We start from the raw sequence: 25170 nt of genomic DNA, 5'->3' as shown, positions 1-25170 counted from the left end.
GACGGGTAGCGGTTGACGCAGAGAGAGAGCGACGGGTAGCGGTTGACGCAGAGAGAGAGCGACGGGTAGCGGTTGACGCAGAGAGAGAGCGACGGGTAGCGGTTGACGCAGAGAGAGAGCGACGGGTAGCGGTTGACGCAGAGAGAGAGCGACGGGTAGCGGTTGACGCAGAGAGAGAGCGACGGGTAGCGGTTGACGCAGAGAGAGAGCGACGGGTAGCGGTTGACGCAGAGAGAGAGCATTAGCATGCTAACACCTTATGACCACATTAGTTTGGTTCGGCACCAGCGTTAGCATGCTAACACCTTATGACCACATTGATCTCTGTGGATATGATTGGACACCCCCTCGTTATGAGAGCTACTTTAATGATAAATAGTAACGATCAGTTTATTTTAATAACTTTAGGTGAGATTAATAGAATCTAATTATACATAGGAAATGTCAGTTTGTATGTTTAATATTTGGAAATTAAAATTTGAATATTTAAGAACTGGGATTATATGGAACACCCATGGGCTTTTAACAGTACATCAGGTATCCATTAAGCCCAGTCTGGACTTTTCACATATTTGATCAAATATTTGTATGTCTTGTAAAAAAAAAAATAACAAAGTCATAAAACTTTGAAAGCAATCTTTCATTTTATCGACACTTTTCTGACAAAATTAGGCAAGTATATGTTAGAAATGTCTAAACTTAGATTTGTGGGCTTAAGGACACTTTACCCCATATCGAGGACTAGTCCGTTTTACTGTTCGAGAGAGACCATTTAGAGTACACTTTACCCTATATCATCAAGGACTAGTCCGTTTTACTGTTCGAGAGAGACCATTTAGAGTACACTTTACCCTATATCATCAAGGACTAGTCCGTTTTACTGTTCGAGATAGACCATTTAGAGTACACTTTACCCTATATCATCAAGGACTAGTCCGTTTTACTGTTCGAGATAGACCATTTAGAGTACACTTTACCCTATATCATCAAGGACTAGTCCGTTTTACTGTTCGAGATAGACCATTTAGAGTACACTTTACCCTATATCATCAAGGACTAGTCCGTTTTACTGTTCGAGAGAGACCATTTAGAGTACACATTACCCTATATCATCGAGGACTAGTCCGTTTTACTGTTCGAGAGAGACCATTTAGAGTACACATTACCCTATATCATCGAGGACTAGTCCGTTTTACTGTTCGAGTCCATTTAGATCAAGTTAAACAGTGCGGTTCGCGTGTTAGATGTTCCCCGCATAGTAAATTCCATGTATAGCTCCAGCTACGAACTTGAGAGAGCTTACATTTCTCCAGCCCCATCCCCCAGGTTTATAGTAAACCAAGTGACATTAGGCCGAAGACATATTGTAGCTTTAAGTGTGTGTGTGTGTGTGTGTGTGTGTCTCTCACCCTGGTGGTTGTTCATGTGTCGTCTGTACTCTCTGAGCTGGGTGAACTTCCTGCCACAGTGTTCACACTCTCTCTCCAGGTTCTGTTTCACTCGGCCCTTCTTTCCGTGCGTGGCCTTCTTCACGTGTCTCCTGAACAGAGCCTTCTCAAAGAACTCCTTACCACAGACATTACACCTACAGGACAAAGGATTAACAATCACATATCATCTAGGAAATACTTTTTTACATCAACAATTGTCAAAGTGCTTTAATCATCCCTCCCTCATTTAATCATCCCTCCCTCATTTATCACTCCAGTGTTAATCTGCTAAATTGTAATTATTCGATTTATTGCCTCCCTCATGCCTTTTGCACACATTGTATATAGATTCTCTTTTTTCTACCATGTTATTGACTTGTTTATTGTTTACTCCATGTGTAACTCTGTGTTGTTGTCTGTTCACACTGCTATGCTTTATCTTGGCCAGGTCGCAGTTGCAAATGAGAACTTGTTCTCAACTAGCCTACCTGGTTAAATAAAGGTGAAATAAAATAAAAATTTAATCATCCCTCCCTCGTTTAATCATCCCTCCATCCCTCCCGCATTTAATCATCCCTCCATCCCTCCCGCATTTAATCATCCATCCATCCCTCCCTCGTTTAATCATCCCTCCATCATTTAATCATCCCTCCATCCCTCCCTCATTTAATCATCCCTCCCTCGTTTAATCATCCCTCCCGCATTTAATCATCCCTCCATCCCTCCCGCATTTAATCATCCCTCCATCCCTCCCTCGTTTAATCATCCATCCATCCCTCCCTCGTTTAATCATCCCTCCCTCATTTAATCATCCCTCCCTCGTTTAATCATCCCTCCCTCGTTTAATCATCCCTCCATCATTTAATCATCCCTCCATCATCCCTCCATCATTTAATCATCCCTCCATCATTAGAAAGAGACAAAATAAAGAACATATCTGAAAACTAATTAGTATGAAGATGTTTGTGTGTATGAATGTATGCCGTTTCCTGTTTGAACGTAAACTAAATGTGTCAGCTTTTGAAACCCCTGTTGTCAAGGCTGTGAACGTATTAGTGGTATCCTAACGTAGCAGGCCAAAAGAAACGCCTGTTGTCAAGGCTGTGAACGTATTAGTGGTATCCTAACGTAGCAGGCTGAAAGAAACGCCTGTTGTCAAGGCTGTGAACGTATTAGTGGTATCCTAACGTAGCAGGCCAAAAGAAACACCTGTTGTCAAGGCTGTGAACGTATTAGTGGTATCCTAACGTAGCAGGCCAAAAGAAACGCCTGTTGTCAAGGCTGTGAACGTATTAGTGGTATCCTAACGTAGCAGGCCAAAAGAAACGCCTGTTGTCAAGGCTGTGAAAGTATTAGTGGTATCCTAACGTAACAGGCTAAAAGAAACGCCTGTTGCACCATCGAGAGCATCAGCTGCACCAACAGCTGCACCATCGAGAGCACCCTGACTGGTTGCATCACCGCTCGGTATGGTGACTGCAAGGCGCTTCAGAGGGTAGTGCGTACAGCCCAGTACATCATCAGAGCGCCCTGCCATCCAGGAACTCTATACCAACCGGTGTCAGAGGAAGGCCCCACGTCATAGACTGTTCTCTCTGCTAATCGCACAGCAAACGGTAACGATGTCTGGAACCAACAGGATCCTGAACAGCTTCTACCCCCAAGCCATAAGACTGCTAAATAGCAATTTAAATAGTTAACCAAATAGCTACCTGGACTATCTGCATCGACACTTTTAACTTACTATCGTTTACCATGTTATAGTTCACCACCTGTCACTTCAGTCCTAGTTATATGTGCGTACCTACCTCAATTAGCTCGTACCCTGGCAGATCGACTTGGTACCGCTTGTATATCGTTACTTACTGTGTATTTATTATTACGTGTTTTACTTTTCTATTATTTATTTATTTCTCTCTGCATTGTTGGGAAGAGCCCGTAAGTAAGTATTTCACTGTTAGACCACACCGGTTGTTTACCAAGCATGTGATGAATAGAATTAGATTTCTATGGTGGTGACTTACTTGTAAGGCTCTGCCACACTGTGGGACTTCACATGGGAATACCAGTCCTTCTTCCAGCTGTAACACTTCCCACATACCTGATAGAATACAACCCAACACAGCTGTAACACTTCCCACATACCTGATAGAATACAATATAACCCAACACTTCCCACATACCTGATAGAATACAATATAACCCAACACAGCTGTAACACTTCCCACATACCTGATAGAACACAATATAACCCAACACTTCCCACATACCTGATAGATTACAATATAACCCAACACTTCCCACATACCTGATAGATTACAATATAACCCAACACTTCCCACATACCTGATAGAATACAATATAACCCAACACAGCTGTAACACTTCCCACATACCTGATAGAATACAATATAACCCAACACTTCCCACATACCTGATAGAATACAATATAACCCAACACTTCCCACATACCTGATAGATTACAATATAACCCAACACTTCCCACATACCTGATAGATTACAATATAACCCAACACTTCCCACATACCTGATAGAATACAATATAACCCAACACAGCTGTAACACTTCCCACATACCTGATAGAATACAATATAACCCAACACTTCCCACATACCTGATAGAATACAATATAACCCAACACAGCTGTAACACTTCCCACATACCTGATAGAATATAACACCAAACCCAGCTGATAGAATATACCACCATTATTATTAATATTATTATTTCCCACCTGACACTGGAAGGGTTTGAGTCCCAGGTGTTTGTTCATGTGCTGCTGCAGGTCTTTGGCCTCAAAGAAACTCTTATCACAGCTGGAGGAGAGAAGGGGATACAGACCAGTCAGGACAGGCACTACGTCACATACTGTATATACACACACACACACACACACACATATACACACACACAAAACATTAGGAACACCACCATAATGTTGAGTTGCGCCCCCTTTTGCCCTCAGAACAGCCTCAATTCGTTGAGGCATGGACTCTACAAGGTGTTGAAAGCGTTCCACAGGGATGTGGAACGCCATGTTGTCTCCAATGCTTCCCCACAGTTGGCTGCTAGTGGATCTCTACTCCAAATAGATCGTTCCATCTCATTGGACTGGGCTGAGATCCGGGCGACTGGGCAGAGATCCGGGCGACTGGGCAGAGATCCGGGCGACTGGGCAGAGATCCGGGCGACTGGGCAGAGATCCGGGCGACTGGGCAGAGATCCGGGCGACTGGGCAGAGATCCGGGCGACTGGGCTGAGATCCGGGCGACTGGGCTGAGATCCGGGCGACTGGGCTGAGATCCGGGCGACTGGGCTGAGATCCGGGCGACTGGGCTGAGATCCCGGCGACTGGGCTGAGATCCCGGCGACTGGGCTGAGATCCCGGCGACTGGGCTGAGATCCCGGCGACTGGGCTGAGATCCCGGCGACTGGGCTGAGATCCCGGCGACTGGGCTGAGATCCCGGCGACTGGGCTGAGATCCCGGCGACTGGGCTGAGATCCCGGCGACTGGGCTGAGATCCCGGCGACTGGGCTGAGATCCCGGCGACTGGGCTGAGATCCCGGCGACTGGGCTGAGATCCCGGCGACTGGGCTGAGATCCCGGCGACTGGGCTGAGATCCCGGCGACTGGGCTGAGATCCCGGCGACTGGGCTGAGATCCCGGCGACTGGGCTGAGATCCCGGCGACTGGGCTGAGATCCCGGCGACTGGGCTGAGATCCCGGCGACTGGGCTGAGATCCCGGCGACTGGGCTGAGATCCCGGCGACTGGGCAGGCCACTGCAGTAAGGTGAATTCATGCTTGTGGAACCATTCCTGGACAATCCTAGCCTTGTGGCATGGGGCAAATCAATTCCCTGATGGATACACCGCTGACATGAAGGGAGGTATATGATTGGCAACGATGTTCAGATATCCTATGGCATTCAAGGGGCCCAATATGTGCCAAGAAAAAAACACCCCACACATCTACCCCCACCCTGTAGGCTATAGGATCTATAGGTACCCCCACCCTGTAGGCTATAGGATCTATAGGTACCTCCACCCTGTAGCCTATAGGATCTATAGGTACCCCCACCCCGTAGCCTATAGGATCTATAGGTACCCCCACCCCGTAGGCTATAGGATCTATAGGTACCCCCACCCTGTAGGCTATAGGATCTATAGGTACCCCCACCCTGTAGGCTATAGGATCTATAGGTACCCCCACCATGTAGGCTATAGGATCTATAGGTACCCCCACCATGTAGGCTATAGGATCTATAGGTACCCCCACCCTGTAGGCTATAGGATCTATCGGTACCCCCACCCTGTAGGCTATAGGATCTATAGGTACCCCCACCATGTAGGCTATAGGATCTACAGGTACCCCCACCCTGTAGGCTATAGGATCTATAGGTACCCCCACCCTGTAGGCTATAGGATCTATAGGTACCCCCACCCTGTAGGCTATGGGATCTATAGGTACCCCCACCCTGTAGGCTATAGGATCTATAGGTACCCCCACCCTGTAAATACAATTGTTTTAAATCCCATAGCCTGTTTGAAGGCAGTGGGTGTGGCCAACAGGCTACCAAATAGATGATTGTAGAGTTGTGAATGTCAGTGAAAGAGGCCCAGCAAGGCATATCGCAGTATTTCAAACTTCAAATGCAGGAAAAAATAGTTTGGAAATCAATTGGCTATTGCTTCAAAGAGAAGACAATGAAAAGACTAATCTGTCTTTTACTTTTTAATTCTCAACTTAATTCAGCGAATATTATTATTGGCACCAGCAGCGCATGAGCCATATCATTGGGTCAGTACCATACGCCTCGTCTTTACCATTGGGTCAGTACCATACCCCTCGTCTTTATCATTGGGTCAGTACCATACCCCTCGTCTTTATCATTGGGTCAGTACCATACCCCTCGTTTTTATCATTGGGTCAGTACCATACCCCTCGTCTTTACCATTGGGTCAGTACCATATGCCCCGTCTTTACCATTGGGTCAGTACCATATGCCCCGTCTTTACCATTGGGTCAGTACCATATGCCCCGTCTTTACCATTGGGTCAGTACCATATGCCCCGTCTTTACCATTGGGTCAGTACCATATGCCCCGTCTTTACCATTGGGTCAGTACCATATGCCCCGTCTTTACCATTGGGTCAGTACCATATGCCCCGTCTTTACCATTGGGTCAGTACCATATGCCCCGTCTTTACCATTGGGTCAGTACCATATGCCCCGTCTTTACCATTGGGTCAGTACCATATGCCCCGTCTTTACCATTGGGTCAGTACCATATGCCCCGTCTTTACCATTGGGTCAGTACCATATGCCCCGTCTTTACCATTGGGTCAGTACCATATGCCCCGTCTTTCCCATTAGGTCAGTACCATATGCCCCGTCTTTACCATTGGGTCAGTACCATATGCCGAGTCTTTACCATTGGGTCATTACCATATGCCCCGTCTTTACCATTGGGTCAGTACCATATGCCCCGTCTTTACCATTGGGTCAGTACCATATGCCCAGTCTTTACCAGTGGGTCAGTACCATATGCCCAGTCTTTACCAGTGGGTCAGTACCATATGCCCCGTCTTTACCATTGGGTCAGTACCATACCCCTCGTCTTTACCATTGGGTCAGTACCATACCCCTCGTCTTTACCATTGGGTCAGTACCATATGCCCCGTCTTTACCATTGGGTCAGTACCATATGCCCCGTCTTTACCATTGGGTCAGTACCATATGCCCCGTCTTTACCATTGGGTCAGTACCATATGCCCCGTCTTTACCATTGGGTCAGTACCATATGCCCCGTCTTTACCATTGGGTCAGTACCATATGCCCCGTCTTTACCATTGGGTCAGTACCATATGCCCCGTCTTTCCCATTAGGTCAGTACCATATGCCCCGTCTTTACCATTGGGTCATTACCATATGCCCCGTCTTTACCATTGGGTCAGTACCATATGCCCCGTCTTTACCATTGGGTCAGTACCATATGCCCCGTCTTTACCATTGGGTCAGTACCATATGCCCAGTCTTTACCAGTGGGTCAGTACCATATGCCCCGTCTTTACCATTGGGTCAGTACCATATGCCCCGTCTTTACCATTGGGTCAGTACCATATGCCCCGTCTTTACCATTGGGTCAGTACCATATGCCCCGTCTTTACCATTGTGTCAGTACCATATGCCCAGTCTTTATCTTAAATTACACTGATTGAAGTGGATTTAACAAGTGACATCAATAAGGGATCATATCTTTCACCTCGATTCACCTGGTCAGTCTGTCATGGAAAGAGCAGGTGTTCCTAATGTTTTGTACATAGCTACACAGACAATATTGCTCACACACCTAATACAGCAGGAAAGAGCATACACACAGACATCACAAAACCTCTGACACACACACACGAAAAGACAAAACTCACTCACTCAGGAAAAAAAAACGACTTAATCCAAATGAACGTATGAGAATGAGGAGAGAGAAGCAGGTCCTTACTGACTACAGGGGAACCCTCGTACGTCCGGTCTGGGCTGGTGTCTCTTTAAGTGTTTACTCAGACCGGACGCTCGGTGGAACGACCTCCCACACTGGGTACAGAGATACTTAGATTCACCTGGAAGACATTTAACAGAGCTACTTAGATTCACCTGGAAGACATTTAACAGAGCTACTTAGATTCACCTGGAAGACATTTAACAGAGCTACTTAGATTCACCTGGAAGACATTTAACAGAGCTACTTAGATTCACCTGGAAGACATTTAACAGAGCTACTTAGATTCACCTGGAAGACATTTAACAGAGCTACTTAGATTCACCTGGAAGACATTTAACAGGGATACTTAGATTCACCTGGAAGACATTTAACAGAGCTACTTAGATTCACCTGGAAGACATTTAACAGAGCTACTTAGATTCACCTGGAAGACATTTAACAGACCTACTTAGATTCACCAAACCAAGGACTTCTGTATTGAGTGAACAGTATAGTATGACACCCCTTATCATCAGAGAGCAATGTGTTCCTATGGACTGAGGACTAATACCCTTGTCACACTATTGTGCCAACCCCGACGTACCATACTGGCTCATTCTAGCAAATATGGTGGGATGCCTAGTCAGGCCAACGCAGGCATCTCAACAGCTCCATAGTGTGAATACTGGTGTCTGAGGATAATGTTGTATTGTGCCTGTGTGAATACTGGTGTCTGAGGATAATGTTGTATTGTGCCTGTGTGAATACTGGTGTCTGAGGATAATGTTGTATTGTACCTCCTGTGTGAATACTGGTGTCTGAGGATAATGCTGCATTGTACCTGTGTGAATAGTGGTGTCTGAGGATAATGCTCCATTGTACCTGTGTGAATACTGGTGTCTGAGGATAATGCTCCATTGTACCTGTGTGAATACTGGTGTCTGAGGATAATGCTGTATTGTGCCTGTGTGAATACTGGTGTCTGAGGATAATGCTGTATTGTGTCTGTGTGAATACTGGTGTCTGAGGATAATGCTGTATTGTGTCTGTGTGAATACTGGTGTCTGAGGATAATGCTCCATTGTACCTGTGTGAATACTGGTGTCTGAGGATAATGTTGTATTGTACCTGTGTGAATACTGGTGTCTGAGGATAATGCTCCATTGTGCCTGTGTGAATACTGGTGTCTGAGGATAATGTTGCATTGTACCTGTGTGAATACTGGTGTCTGAGGATAATGCTCCATTGTACCTGTGTGAATACTGGTGTCTGAGGATAATGTTGTATTGTACCTGTGTGAATACTGGTGTCTGAGGATAATGCTCCATTGTGCCTGTGTGAATACTGGTGTCTGAGGATAATGCTCCATTGTACCTGTGTGAATACTGGTGTGTTCCTCCAGACTTCTCTTACTAACGAAGGACTTGTCACAGAGCAGACAGTGGAACTGTTTAGCAGCGTCGTGCAGAGCTCTGTGCATCTTCAGGCTGTGTTTATGAGCAAACGTCTTCCCACAGACCTTGCAGGAGTGGGGCCGCACCCCTGTGGGAACAACAATCATTATAATAAACAATATTAAGGCTAGGATTCAATCCCAACACCGGGTAATAGGCACTACTGCTTTATTGACATTAAGGATTCACCACCCGGCGCGGGTGATAGGCCTCGTCACCCGGCGCGGGTGATAGGCCTCGCCACCCGGCGCGGGTGATAGGCCTCGCCACCCGGCGCGGGTGATAGGCCTCGCCACCCGGCGCGGGTGATAGGCCTCGCCACCCGGCGCGGGTGATAGGCCTCGCCACCCGGCGCGGGTGATAGGCCTCGCCACCCGGCGCGGGTGATAGGCCTCGCCACCCGGCGCGGGTGATAGGCCTCGCCACCCGGCGCGGGTGATAGGCCTCGCCACCCGGCGCGGGTGATAGGCCTCGCCACCCGGCGCGGGTGATAGGCCTCGCCACCCGGCGCGGGTGATAGGCTTCGCCACCCGGCGCGGGTGATAGACGACTCACCGCCCGGCGCGGGTGATAGACTCCTCACCACCCGGCGCGGGTGATAGACGACTCACCGCCCGGCGCGGGTGATAGACACTACTGCTTTAAAGAGGCAACTTCAAATTGAGGTGATATATGCAGTGTTTTCCTGTGAATAGAATTTCTGTGATTGCAGGAACATTGCCTTTAAAAAAAGCCAGAAGCCAACAACCCGCCATAGGATTGAATCCCTGAAAATCAGTAATAATAAAAAGGCCAGGTCAACGCAGAATTCTACATTTCTCACACAGTTAAAAATATATTGAACTATCTTGCTGCATTGCGTAAACGCAGATCTAAAACGTTTCTGTTTGTCAATTTCTGCTCGACTAAAGACTAAATTTGTACTTCAGGTAGCGTTTCTCCAATCAGACGAGAAACCTTTGCTCTTGTCGTCAGACCAATCAAATTCCCGCATTCACAAACGGGCAGACGGCGCTCTGACCGATAGCAGAGAGGAAGAGACAATAGTAAAACTACCGGAGAAAAGTAACGAAGTTAAAATGCAAGATTAAGTTTAAAAGCGAAACATTAGGAAATTAAGCTGGCTGCATTCGTTTGATAGTAAAAATAAGAAATCTGATGGTCATCCATCAATCTTTGTGATAAAAACTAAAGTTTTTCTCCACTAATCAACAAAATATTATTGCATTTCAACATTAAAAACACACATGAAATGGTCTAAAACCAGATTTTCTTTGAGGGCCTATGTTTTGAAAATGTTGATTTTCGGAAAGCTTACCGTGACCCCTGATAACAACAACAGATTAGATTTATACAGGTGCTTTACCCACCTGAGAGCTGGGAGAAACTTACCCGTGTGGTTCAGCATGTGGATCCTCAGAGAATACAGCTTAGGAAGAGTCTTTCCACAGATGTCACAGACAAACTCTCTCTTGGTGCGTCCCTTGGCCCTGACGTCCCCCTCGAGGCCCTCTTCACCGTGGGGCTGGGGGACCCTGACCAGGTTGGGCCTCTGACTCTTCTGGTGCTTGTGTCGGGCCAGATGGGCCCTCAGAGAGGCCGCGTACTGAAACTCCTTGTTACATAACTAGAGACGAGAGAGAGAGACAGAGAGAGAGAGAGAGAGAGAGAGAGACGAGAGAGAGAGACGAGAGAGAGAGACGAGAGAGAGAGACAGAGAGAGAGACGAGAGACGAGAGAGAGAGACGAGAGAGAGAGACGAGACAGAGAGAGAGACAGAGAGAGAGACAGAGAGAGAGACAGAGAGAGAGACAGAGAGAGAGACAGAGAGAGAGACGAGAGAGAGAGAGAGACGAGAGAGAGAGACGAGAGAGAGAGAGTGTTACATAACTAGAGAAAGAAGGATTGTACTCAGCATTGCAGTCTAGAATCAGCCACGGGACACATTTTTGGTCGGAGCGGATGGTCGGGGGGGGGGGGGGGGCCCAGAACATAATTACAAATAATTTGTAAACTGCAAATTTAACGCAAAAAAAAAAGCTCAAAACTGATATATCACTAAAACATAATAATTTCAAACCTTTACATTTGTATACGATCACAAACCCTGAGTGCCCTGACGAATTGAGGCTGTTCTGAGGGCAAAAAAAGGGGAGGACGGTTTCAACTCACTATTAGGAAAGGGGTCTGGCTAACATTACATAGATAACATTATCAACCAAGTCCTGTTTCCAACGTGAATGACAGACCACCTGGGGTAAATAGGTGATGGGGGTGCAGTTACTGAAAATATGTCATTGAGAGCTCCATGGTTTAAACGGACCAATGACTGTCCTTCGTAATATTACAGTGCTGTTCACCGGGCGCCAAAGACGTGGATGTCGATAAAGGCAGCCCCCCCCCCCACCTTTCTGATTGAGGGGTTGGGTTAAATGAGTAAGACACGTTTCAATTGAAGGCACTCAGTTGTACAACTGACTAGGTATCCCCCCCTTTCCAACTGACTAGGTATCCCCCCCTTTCCAACTGACTAGGTATCCCCCCCTTTCCAACTGACTAGGTACCCCCCTTTCCAACTGACTAGGTATCCCCCCTTTCCAACTGACTAGGTATCCCCCCTTTCCAACTGACTAGGTATCCCCCCCTTTCCAACTGACTAGGTATCCCCCCCTTTCCAACTGACTAGGTATCCCCCCCTTTCCAACTGACTAGGTATCCCCCCTTTCCAACTGACTAGGTATCCCCCCCTTTCCAACTGACTAGGTATCCCCCCCTTTCCAACTGACTAGGTATCCCCCCCTTTCCAACTGACTAGGTATCCCCCCCTTTCCAACTGACTAGGTATCCCCCCCTTTCCAACTGACTAGGTATCCCCCCTTTCCAACTGACTAGGTATCCCCCCCTTTCCAACTGACTAGGTATCCCCCCCTTTCCAACTGACTAGGTATCCCCCCCTTTCCAACTGACTAGGTATCCCCCCCTTTCCAACTGACTAGGTATCCCCCCCTTTCCAACTGACTAGGTATCCCCCCTTTCCCTCTGTAATGTTACATCTCATTACAGTCTCTCTCTCTATATATCACACCTGGGAAAACTTTGGAACACATTTCCTAAATTAAAATCACTTGGAGCTGACTGATTTTATATATATAAATATATATATATAATAGCTATATATATATAAAATCAATATGAGAGATTGTATATATACATAAACCTTTCTTTGATCAAAAAATATGATTTTGTATATATATAAAATCTCATATATCTCATAAATCTCATAAATCTCATATATATATAAATAGAGAGAGATTTTAAATATATACAAATGTATCTTTATTGATCAAAGGTATATATATACACACACATTTTTAATATAAAAGTTTTTTTGATTATATAAATAAACACCTTTTTTTTCCTGCTCAGAAAACTTGGGGGGCCAAATAGAATCCCCCCGCAGGCCGCCAGTAGGGGAACCCTGCCATACACGGCCATGATAGATCATTCATATGACAACACTATAACGTCTCTGTTCACTCTGAAATACACCACCTCTAAAGAAAAACAGGACCACTGGCTGCCAGTCAAACATGACTCAGACCACAGTGTCTCCCTCCTGTCTCAGCCTCAGACACAAACCTATTTAGAGGTACTACACTACTACACCTAGAGAACAGTGTTGTTGGTACGTACACTACTACACCTAGAGAACAGTGTTGTTGGTACGTACACTACTACATCTAGAGAACAGTGTTGTTGGTACGTACACTACTACACTACTACATCTGGAGAACAGTGTTGTTGGTACGCACACTACTACACTACTACACCTAGAGAACAGTGTTGTTGGTACGTACACTACTACACCTAGAGAACAGTGTTGTTGATACGTACACTACTACATCTGGAGAACAGTGTTGTTGGTACGTACACTACTACATCTAGAGAACAGTGTTGTTGGTACGCACACTACTACACTACTACACCTAGAGAACAGTGTTGTTGGTACGCACACTACTACATCTGGAGAACAGTGTTGTTGGTACGTACACTACTACACTACTACACCTAGAGAACAGTGTTGTTGGTACGCACACTACTACACCTAGAGAACAGTGTTGTTGATACGTACACTACCACATCTGGAGAACAGTGTTGTTGGTACGTACACTACTACACCTAGAGAACAGTGTTGTTGGTACTACACTACTACACCTAGAGAACAGTGTTGTTGGTACGTACACTACTACACCTAGAGAACAGTGTTGTTGGTACGTACACTACTACACCTAGAGAACAGTGTTGTTGGTACGTACACTACTACACTACTACACCTAGAGAACAGTGTTGTTGGTACGTACACTACTACACTACTACATCTAGAGAACAGTGTTGTTGATACGTACACTACTACACTACTACACCTAGAGAACAGTGTTGTTGGTACGTACACTACTACACTACTACACCTAGAGAACAGTGTTGTTGGTACGTACACTACTACACTACTACACCTAGAGAACAGTGTTGTTGGTACGTACACTACTACACCTAGAGAACAGTGTTGTTGGTACGTACACTACTACATCTAGAGAACAGTGTTGTTGGTACTACACTACTACACCTAGAGAACAGTGTTGTTGGTACTACACTACTACACCTAGAGAACAGTGTTGTTGGTACGTACACTACTACACTACTACACCTAGAGAACAGTGTTGTTGGTACGTACACTACTACACTACTACACCTAGAGAACAGTGTTGTTGGTACGTACACTACTACACTACTACACCTAGAGAACAGTGTTGTTGGTACGTACACTACTACATCTAGAGAACAGTGTTGTTGGTACGCACACTACTACACCTAGAGAACAGTGTTGTTGGTACTACACTACTACACCTAGAGAACAGTGTTGTTGGTACGTACACTACTACATCTAGAGAACAGTGTTGTTGGTACGTACACTACTACACTACTACACCTAGAGAACAGTGTTGTTGGTACGTACACTACTACATCTAGAGAACAGTGTTGTTGGTACGTACACTACTACACCTAGAGAACAGTGTTGTTGGTACGTACACTACTACATCTGGAGAACAGTGTTGTTGGTACGCACACTACTACACTACTACATCTGGAGAACAGTGTTGTTGGTACGCACACTACTACATCTGGAGAACAGTGTTGTTGGTACGCACACTACTACACTACTACATCTGGAGAACAGTGTTGTTGGTACTACACTACTACACCTAGAGAACAGTGTTGTTGGTACGTACACTACTACATCTAGAGAACAGTGTTGTTGGTACGTACACTACTACATCTAGAGAACAGTGTTGTTGGTACGTACACTACTACACTACTACACCTAGAGAACAGTGTTGTTGGTACGTACACTACTACACTACTACACCTAGAGAACAGTGTTGTTGGTACTACACTACTACATCTAGAGAACAGTGTTGTTGGTACTACACTACTACACCTAGAGAACAGTGTTGTTGGTACGTACACTACTACACCTAGAGAACAGTGTTGTTGGTACGTACACTACTACACCTAGAGAACAGTGTTGTTGGTGCGTACACTACTACACCTAGAGAACAGTGTTGTTGGTACGTACACTACTACACTACTACACCTAGAGAACAGTGTTGTTGGTACGTACACTACTACACTACTACACCTAGAGAACAGTGTTGTTGGTACGTACAGTACTACATCTAGAGAACAGTGTTGTTGGTACGTAGACTACTACACTACTACACCTAGAGAACAGTGTTGTTGGTACGTACACTACTACACCTAGAGAACAGTGTTGTTGGTACGTACACTACTACACTACTACATCTAGAGAACAGTGTTGTTGGTACGTACACTACTACACTACTACATCTAGAGAACAGTGTTGTTGGTACGTACACTACTACACTACTACATCTAGAGAACAGTGTTGTTGGTACGTACACTACTACACCTAGAGAACAGTGTTGTTGGTACGTACACTACTACACCTAGAGAACAGTGTTGTTGGTACGTACAGTACTACATCTAGAGAACAGTGTTGTTGGTACGTAGACTACTACACTACTACACCTAGAGAACAGTGTTGTTGGTACGTACACTACTACACCTAGAGAACAGTGTTGTTGGTACGTACACTACTACACTACTACATCTAGAGAACAGTGTTGTTGGTACGTACACTACTACACTACTACATCTAGAGAACAGTGTTGTTGGTACGTACACTACTACATCTAGAGAACAGTGTTGTTGGTACGTACACTACTACACCTAGAGAACAGTGTTGTTGGTACGTACACTACTACACCTAGAGAACAGTGTTGTTGGTACGTACACTACTACATCTAGAGAACAGTGTTGTTGGTACGTAAACTACTACATCTAGAGAACAGTGTTGTTGGTACGTACACTACTACACTACTACACCTAGAGAACAGTGTTGTTGGTACGTACACTACTACATCTAGAGAACAGTGTTGTTGGTACGTACACTACTACACCTAGAGAACAGTGTTGTTGGTACGTACACTACTACACCTAGAGAACAGTGTTGTTGGTACGTACACTACTACACCTAGAGAACAGTGTTGTTGGTACGTACACTACTACATCTAGAGAACAGTGTTGTTGGTACGTACACTACTACACTACTACACCTAGAGAACAGTGTTGTTGGTACGTACACTACTACACTACTACACCTAGAGAACAGTGTTGTTGGTACGTACACTACTACACTACTACACCTAGAGAACAGTGTTGTTGGTACGTACACTACTACATCTAGAGAACAGTGTTGTTGGTACGTACACTACTACACTACTACATCTAGAGAACAGTGTTGTTGGTACGTACACTACTACACTACTACACCTAGAGAACAGTGTTGTTGGTACGTACACTACTACACCTAGAGAACAGTGTTGTTGGTACGTACACTACTACACCTAGAGAACAGTGTTGTTGGTACGTACACTACTACACCTAGAGAACAGTGTTGTTGGTACGTACACTACTACACCTAGAGAACAGTGTTGTTGGTACGTACACTGCTACACTACTACATCTAGAAAACAGTGTTGTTGGTACGTACACTACTACATCTAGAGAACAGTGTTGTTGGTACGTACACTACTACACTACTACATCTAGAGAACAGTGTTGTTGGTACGTACACTACTACACCTAGAGAACAGTGTTGTTGGTACGGACACTACTACACTACTACATCTAGAAAACAGTGTTGTTGGTACGTACACTACTACACCTAGAGAACAGTGATGTTGGTACGTACACTACTACACTACTACACCTAGAGAACAGTGTTGTTGATACGTACACTACTACATCTAGAGAACAGTGTTGTTGGTACGTAAACTACTACACTACTACATCTAGAGAACAGTGTTGTTGGTACGTACACTACTACACTACTACACCTAGAGAACAGTGTTGTTGGTACGTACACTACTACATCTAGAGAACAGTGTTGTTGGTACGTAAACTACTACACTACTACATCTAGAGAACAGTGTTGTTGATACGTACACTACTACACTACTACACCTAGAGAACAGTGTTGTTGGTACGTACACTACTACACCTAGAGAACAGTGTTGTCGGTACGTACACTACTACACCTAGAGAACAGTGTTGTTGGTACGTACACTACTACATCTAGAGAACAGTGTTGTTGGTACGTACACTACTACACTACTACACCTAGAGAACAGTGTTGTTGGTACGTACACTACTACACTACTACACCTAGAGAACAGTGTTGTTGGTACGTACACTACTACACCTAGAGAACAGTGTTGTTGGTACGTACACTACTACACCTAGAGAACAGTGTTGTTGGTACGTACACTACTACACCTAGAGAACAGTGTTGTTGATACGTACACTACTACACCTAGAGAACAGTGTTGTTGATACGTACACTACTACATCTAGAGAACAGTGTTGTTGGTACGTACACTACTACACTACTACACCTAGAGAACAGTGTTGTTGGTACGTACACTACTACACCTAGAGAACAGTGTTGTTGGTACGTACACTACTACACCTAGAGAACAGTGTTGTTGGTACGTACACTACTACACCTAGAGAACAGTGTTGTTGATACGTACACTACTACACCTAGAGAACAGTGTTGTTGATACGTACACTACTACATCTAGAGAACAGTGTTGTTGGTACGTACACTACTACACTACTACACCTAGAGAACAGTGTTGTTGATACGTACACTACTACATCTAGAGAACAGTGTTGTTGGTACGTACACTACTACACCTAGAGAACAGTGTTGTTGGTACTACACTACTACACCTAGAGAACAGTGTTGTTGGTACGTACACTACTACACCTAGAGAACAGTGTTGTTGGTACGTACACTACTACACCTAGAGAACAGTGTTGTTGGTACGTACACTACTACACCTAGAGAACAGTGTTGTTGGTACGTACACTACTACACCTAGAGAACAGTGTTGTTGGTACGTACACTACTACACCTAGAGAACAGTGTTGTTGGTACGTACACTACTACACTACTACACCTAGAGAACAGTGTTGTTGGTACGTACACTACTACACCTAGAGAACAGTGTTGTTGGTACGTACACTACTACACCTAGAGAACAGTGTTGTTGGTACGTACACTACTACACTACTACACCTAGAGAACAGTGTTGTTGGTACGTACACTACTACATCTAGAGAACAGTGTTGTTGGTACGTACACTACTACACTACTACACCTAGAGAACAGTGTTGTTGGTACGTACACTACTACATCTAGAGAACAGTGTTGTTGGTACGTACACTACTACACTACTACACCTAGAGAACAGTGTTGTTGGTACGTACACTACTACACCTAGAGAACAGTGTTGTTGGTACGTACACTACTACACTACTACACGTAGAGAACAGTGTTGTTGGTACGTACACTACTACATCTAGAGAACAGTGTTGTTGGTACGTACACTACTACACTACTACACCTAGAGAACAGTGTTGTTGGTACGTACACTACTACACCTAGAGAACAGTGTTGTTGGTACGTACACTACTACACCTAGAGAACAGTGTTGTTGGTACGTACACTACTACACCTAGAGAACAGTGTTGTTGGTACGTACACTACTACACCTAGAGAACAGTGTTGTTGGTACGTACACTACTACACTACTACATCTAGAAAACAGTGTTGTTGGTACGTACACTACTACATCTAGAGAACAGTGTTGTTGGTACGTACACTACTACACTACTACATCTAGAGAACAGTGTTGTTGGTACGTACACTACTACACCTAGAGAACAGTGTTGTTGGTACGGACACTACTACACTACTACATCTAGAAAACAGTGTTGTTGGTACGTACACTACTACACCTAGAGAACAGTGATGTTGGTACGTACACTACTACACTACTACACCTAGAGAACAGTGTTGTTGATACGTACACTACTACATCTAGAGAACAGTGTTGTTGGTACGTACACTACTACACTACTACATCTAGAGAACAGTGTTGTTGGTACGTACACTACTACACTACTACACCTAGAGAACAGTGTTGTTGGTACGTACACTACTACATCTAGAGAACAGTGTTGTTGGTACGTAAACTACTACACTACTACATCTAGAGAACAGTGTTGTTGATACGTACACTACTACACCTAGAGAACAGTGTTGTCGGTACGTACACTACTACACCTAGAGAACAGTGTTGTCGGTACGTACACTACTACACCTAGAGAACAGTGTTGTTGGTACGTACAGTACTACATCTAGAGAACAGTGTTGTTGGTACGTACACTACTACACCTAGAGAACAGTGTTGTTGGTACGTACACTACTACATCTAGAGAACAGTGTTGTTGGTACGTACACTACTACACCTAGAGAACAGTGTTGTTGGTACGTACACTACTACACTACTACATCTAGAGAACAGTGTTGTTGGTACGTACACTACTACACCTAGAGAACAGTGTTGTTGGTACGTACACTACTACACCTAGAGAACAGTGTTGTTGGTACGTACACTACTACACCTAGAGAACAGTGTTGTTGGTACGTACACTACTACACCTAGAGAACAGTGTTGTTGGTACGTACACTACTACACCTAGAGAACAGTGTTGTTGATACGTACACTACTACACTACTACACCTAGAGAACAGTGTTGTTGATACGTACACTACTACACCTAGAGAACAGTGATGTTGGTACGTACACTACTACACTACTACACCTAGAGAACAGTGTTGTTGGTACGTACACTACTACACCTAGAGAACAGTGTTGTTGGTACGTACACTACTACACCTAGAGAACAGTGTTGTTGATACGTACACTACTACACTACTACACCTAGAGAACAGTGTTGTTGATACGTACACTACTACATCTAGAGAACAGTGTTGTTGGTACGTACACTACTACACCTAGAGAACAGTGTTGTTGGTACGTACACTACTACACCTAGAGAACAGTGTTGTTGGTACGTACACTACTACACCTAGAGAACAGTGTTGTTGGTACGTACACTACTACACCTAGAGAACAGTGTTGTTGGTACGTACACTACTACACCTAGAGAACAGTGTTGTTGGTACGTACACTACTACACCTAGAGAACAGTGTTGTTGGTACGTACACTACTACACCTAGAGAACAGTGTTGTTGGTACGTACACTACTACACCTAGAGAACAGTGTTGTTGGTACGTACACTACTACACCTAGAGAACAGTGTTGTTGGTACGTACACTACTACACCTAGAGAACAGTGTTGTTGGTACGTACACTACTACACCTAGAGAACAGTGTTGTTGGTACGTACACTACTACATCTAGAGAACAGTGTTGTTGGTACGTACACTACTACACTACTACACCTAGAGAACAGTGTTGTTGGTACGTACACTACTACATCTAGAGAACAGTGTTGTTGGTACGTACACTACTACACCTAGAGAACAGTGTTGTTGGTACGTACACTACTACACCTAGAGAACAGTGTTGTTGGTACGTACACTACTACACTACTACACCTAGAGAACAGTGTTGTTGGTACGTACACTACTACATCTAGAGAACAGTGTTGTTGGTACGTACACTACTACACCTAGAGAACAGTGTTGTTGGTACGTACAGTACACTTGTATCCTCTGGTCTTCTCGTGTTTGAGTGTGTGCATGATGAGAGCGTAGCGTCGGTGAAACGACAGGCCGCACTCTGAACAGGTGTGTTCTCCCTCCACCTCACTCCCTCCATCTGGCTGGGCGGGGCCTTGACCCGGCTCTGGCCCCTCCCCCACAGGCTGCTCTGTGATAGGTGCTCCGTCTACAATGCCGTCTGGTGATAGGACGCCCTCAGTCTCTGTCTGGACAACATTCTCCATCCCAGCCACCGCAGCTTCCATCTCTTCAACTAGTCTCTTGGCGGGTCGACCCCTCTTCTTGAGGGTGTTGGGGTTTGGAAAAGAGATACAGAATAGTTAGAATGGGTAACACACACTACCAGTCAAAAGTTAAGTTTGGACACACCTACTCATTCAAGGCTTTTTCTTTATTTTTTACTATTTTCTACATTGTAGATTAATAGTGAAGACATCAAAACTATGAAATATCACAGATGGAATCATGGAGTAACCAAAAAAGTGTTGAACCAATCAAAATATATTTTATATTTCAGATTCTTCAAAGTAGCCACCCTATGCCTTGATGACAGCTTTGGCCACTCTTGGCATTCTCTCAACCAGCTTCATGATGTAGTCACCTGGAATGCCTTTTAATTAACAGATGTGACTTGTTGAAAGTTAATTTGAGGAATTTATTTCCTTCTCAATGCGTTTGAGCCAATCAGTTGTGTTGTGACAAGGTAGGGGTGGGTATATAGAAGATAGCCCTATTTGGTAAAATACAAAGTCCATATTACGGCAAGAACAGCTCAAATTAGCAAAGAGAAACGACAGTCCATCATTACTTTAAGACATGAAGGTCAGTCAATATGGAACATTTCAAGAACTTTGAACGTTTCTTCAAGTGCAGTCGCAAAAACCATCAAACGCTGTGATGAAACTGGCTCTCATGAGGACCGCCACAGGAAAGGAAGACCCAGAGTTACCTCTGTTGCAGAGGATACGTTCATCAGAGTTACCAGATTCAGAATAATAATAATTAGAGACTTGCTTGGGCCAAGAAACACGAGCAATGGACATTAGACCGGCGGAAATCTGTCCTTTGGTATGATGAGTTCAAATGTGAGCATGTGTGGTTCCCACCATGAAGGAGGAGGTGTGGTTCCCACCATGAACCATGAAGCATGGAGGAGGTGGTGTGGGGGTTCTATGCTGGTGACACTCTCTGTGATTTATTTAGTATTTAAGGCACACTGAACCAGCATGGCTACCACAGCATTCTGCAGCGATACGCCATCCCATCTGGTTTGCCCTTAGAGGGACTATCATTTATTTTTCAACAGGACAGTGACCCAACACACCTCCAGGCTGTTTAAGGGCTAATTGACCAAGGAGCGTGATGGGGTGCTGATCAGATGACCTGGCCTCCACAATCACCCGACCTCAACCCAGTTGAGATGGTGTGGGATGAGTTGGACCGCAGAGTGAAGGAAAAGCAGCCAACAAGTGCTCAGCATATGTGGGAACTCCTTCAAGACTGTTGGAAAAGCATTCCTCATGAAGCTGGTTGAGAGAATGCCAAGAGTGTGCAAAGCTGTCATCAAGGCAAAGGGTGGCTACTGTTGAAGAATCTCAAATATAAAAATACACTTTTTTGGTTACTACATGATTCCATATGTGTTATTTCATAGTGTTGATGTCTTCACTATTATTCTACAATGTGGAAAATAATAAAAATAAAGAAAAACCCTGGAATGAGTAGGTGTGTTCATACTTTTGATCAGAATTTTTATTATATATATTTATATTTATTTATATATATCTCACACACAGAGAGAGACAAACACAAGTGCAAAGACTGCTCTGCAAGACTCATGTATTATCCATGCATGAATCTATAGTGACTGTGACTCTGTTCAGGTGTATGTCTATAGCCTACCTTGGGGGTGCTGGGACGCTGTGGGGTCTGGGCTCCCTTCTTGTCCTCTCTGTCCTCCTCCAGCCCCATGTGTAGCCTGACGTACCCCCCCTCCCCCATGGAGCGCTGTCGTAGTCGTCTCTTATAGGGGTCATGGGTCCTCTGAACCTCCTCTGCAGGAGTAGAGACCGGCTCTGGCACCACCTCCTCCTCGACAGGAGACTCTGGCTCCTCGATCACCTCCTGCTTCACCTTGGCAGGACGTCCTCTCTTCCTCTTAGGGGGTTGGGGAGCAGCGGGAGGCTGTGGTTCGACCTGGGGTGCTGAATCCACCGCCTGGTGCGCTGACGTCTCCTCCTCCTGGGGCGTTGGGTCCTCCTGGACTACAGGTGGCGCTACAGCCAGACGGACCACCTCAGTAGGAGCCACCTTCCCTGGGTCCACGCTGATGAGGAAGGCCCCTGGTTCCATGGAGAGGGAGTCCCCATCCCCCTCGTCCCCTTCATCATGCTGCTGCTGCTCCAGGGCCAGACAGGCTGACACCACGGCCAGGGACTCACTGGCTCCGGCCTGGCCGCTGTGGGTCACCACTGTCATGGTCTCTGCCTCTCCAGTAGGGGAGAAGAGGGTGACAGACTCGCCTACCCGGGCCTGGCCGCTGTGGGTGACCACTGTCATGGTCTCTGCCTCTCCAGTAGGGGAGATGAGGGTGACGGACTCGCCTACCCGGGCCTGGCCGCTGTGGGTGACTAGAGTCACCGTCTCTGACCCAGCCTCCCCAACCACGGTCATAGTCTCCTCTGGTTCACCTCCCAGAGCCTGGGTGACTACAGATGTCAGATCCCCTCTGAAGGCCTCTGCTGTGTGGGCCAAGGAGTCCAGGTCATCCCCTGCTCCAGCGAGCCCAGTATGAGTCACCACGGCATGGCCGTCGTTCCCGATGGTCATAATGTAGGCCCCGGGGTCTTCATTCGGGGCCTGTTGGGGTGCAGGCTGGCTGGACACCACGGCATGGCCGTCGCTCCCGATGGTCATAATGTAGGCCCCGGGTTCTTCATTCGGGGCCTGTTGGGGTGCAGGCTGGCTGGACACCACCGTGTGGATGTCTCCTTGCTGGTAGACCATCATCTTCTGCTCCTCTACCTTCTTGTGGACGGACTCACAGATCTGAAGGACCTCGGCCATCAGAAGGTGTCGGGCCAGCGTGGCAACGTCGGCCATCACACAGAAGTTGAAGCAGAGGTTGGAGGTGTACGCAAACTCTAGCAGGGGGAGGAAACTGACCTTGCTGAAACCTGAGGAGAGAGAAAGAGAGAGAGACAGACAGACAGAGAGGTTATTCCTCTGACCAAACCACCTCAGTAAGATGATGATTACAGGGAAACGTATTACTCAGACATCATCCAACCGATTTATAACTCAGGATCTATACGGTTTTCCCGTTGTTCTGATAACTACTCTTGACAGACTTGTACTCCGATTCTTCATCCGGTGGTGTGGAGTCGATGAGATGAAAAAGTCCATTGACATTGGAGTCATTGAGCGCATTTCTTCACCCAACCCAACTTCTACATGAACCACAGCAGCCAGCACCTTCTCCAAGTCTCACCTGAGAGGTCGACCAACTTCTCCATGTCTCACCTGAGAGGTCGACCAACTTCTCCATGTCTCACCTGAGAGATCGACCAACTTCTCCATGAACCACAGCAGCCAGCACCTTCTCCATGTCTCACCTGAGAGGTCGACCACCGCTTCATGACTGGACACGGCTCCCTTCTCTATAAACAGCTCATTAAAGTAGTCGCTGCAGGCGGCCAGCACCTTCTCCATGACTCACCTGAGAGGTCGACCACCGCTTCATGACTGGACACGGCTCCCTTCTCTATAAACAGCTCATTAAAGTAGTCGCTGCAGGCGGCCAGCACCTTCTCCATGACTCACCTGAGAGGTCGACCACCGCTTCATGACTGGACACGGCTCCCTTCTCTATAAACAGCTCATTAAAGTAGTCGCTGCAGGCGGCCAGCACGGCCTTGTGAGCCCTGTGCTCCTCCCCCTCGATCAGCAGCGTGATGTCACAGAACTGGTTGTCGAGGCGCTGCTGGTTCAGCTTGTCCAGCATCGTCTGACCGTGTCTGGGAAGGTACTGCTTCACCACGCCCTTACTGTCCACCTGCAACACAATACAGGGAGCCATGACTACTGTCCACCTGCAACACAATACAGGGAGCCATGACTACTGTCCTCCTGGATAGATAACACAGGGAGTCATGACTACTGTCCACCTGGAAGACAACACAGGGAGTCATGACTGCTGTCCACCTGGATAGATAACACAGGGAGTCATGACTACTGTCCACCTGGAAGACAACACAGGGAGTCATGACTACTGTCCACCTGGAAGACAACACAGGGAGTCATGACTACTGTCCACCTGGAAGACAACACAGGGAGTCATGACTACTGTCCACCTGGATAGATAACACAGGGAGTCATGACTACTGTCCACCTGGATAGATAACACAGGGAGTCATGACTACTGTCCACCTGGATAGATAACACAGGGAGTCATGACTACTGTCCACCTGGAAGACAACACAGGGAGTCATGACTACTGTCCACCTGGAAGACAACACAGGGAGTCATGACTACTGTCCACCTG

General features: G+C 45.9%; 1 protein-coding gene across 3 annotated transcripts in view; it reads right to left on the bottom strand.

The window, feature by feature from the left end:
• zbtb11 (zinc finger and BTB domain containing 11) overlaps positions 1 to 25170 on the bottom strand; it is a 43590-nt gene that overhangs the window by 3537 nt on the left and 14883 nt on the right. Inside the window, exons 3-11 of one of the 3 annotated variants that reach the window (XM_055941128.1) lie at positions 24450 to 24681; positions 22530 to 23803; positions 20603 to 20908; positions 10776 to 11010; positions 9304 to 9471; positions 7951 to 8068; positions 4185 to 4266; positions 3455 to 3531; positions 1410 to 1585 (exon numbers count right to left, since the gene is read on the bottom strand). In XM_055941128.1, coding sequence (XP_055797103.1) covers positions 1410 to 1585; positions 3455 to 3531; positions 4185 to 4266; positions 7951 to 8068; positions 9304 to 9471; positions 10776 to 11010; positions 20603 to 20908; positions 22530 to 23803; positions 24450 to 24681 — 2668 coding nt within the window. The other 2 variants (XM_055941126.1, XM_055941127.1) reach the window with 2 other exon arrangements.

Source organism: Salvelinus fontinalis, chromosome 12 (genome assembly GCF_029448725.1).
Source record: "Salvelinus fontinalis isolate EN_2023a chromosome 12, ASM2944872v1, whole genome shotgun sequence".
NCBI classification, from domain to species: Eukaryota; Metazoa; Chordata; class Actinopteri; order Salmoniformes; family Salmonidae; genus Salvelinus; species Salvelinus fontinalis.
Note: the sequence above shows the minus strand (reverse complement) of the source record. Positions and strands in the feature narration are given on the sequence as shown.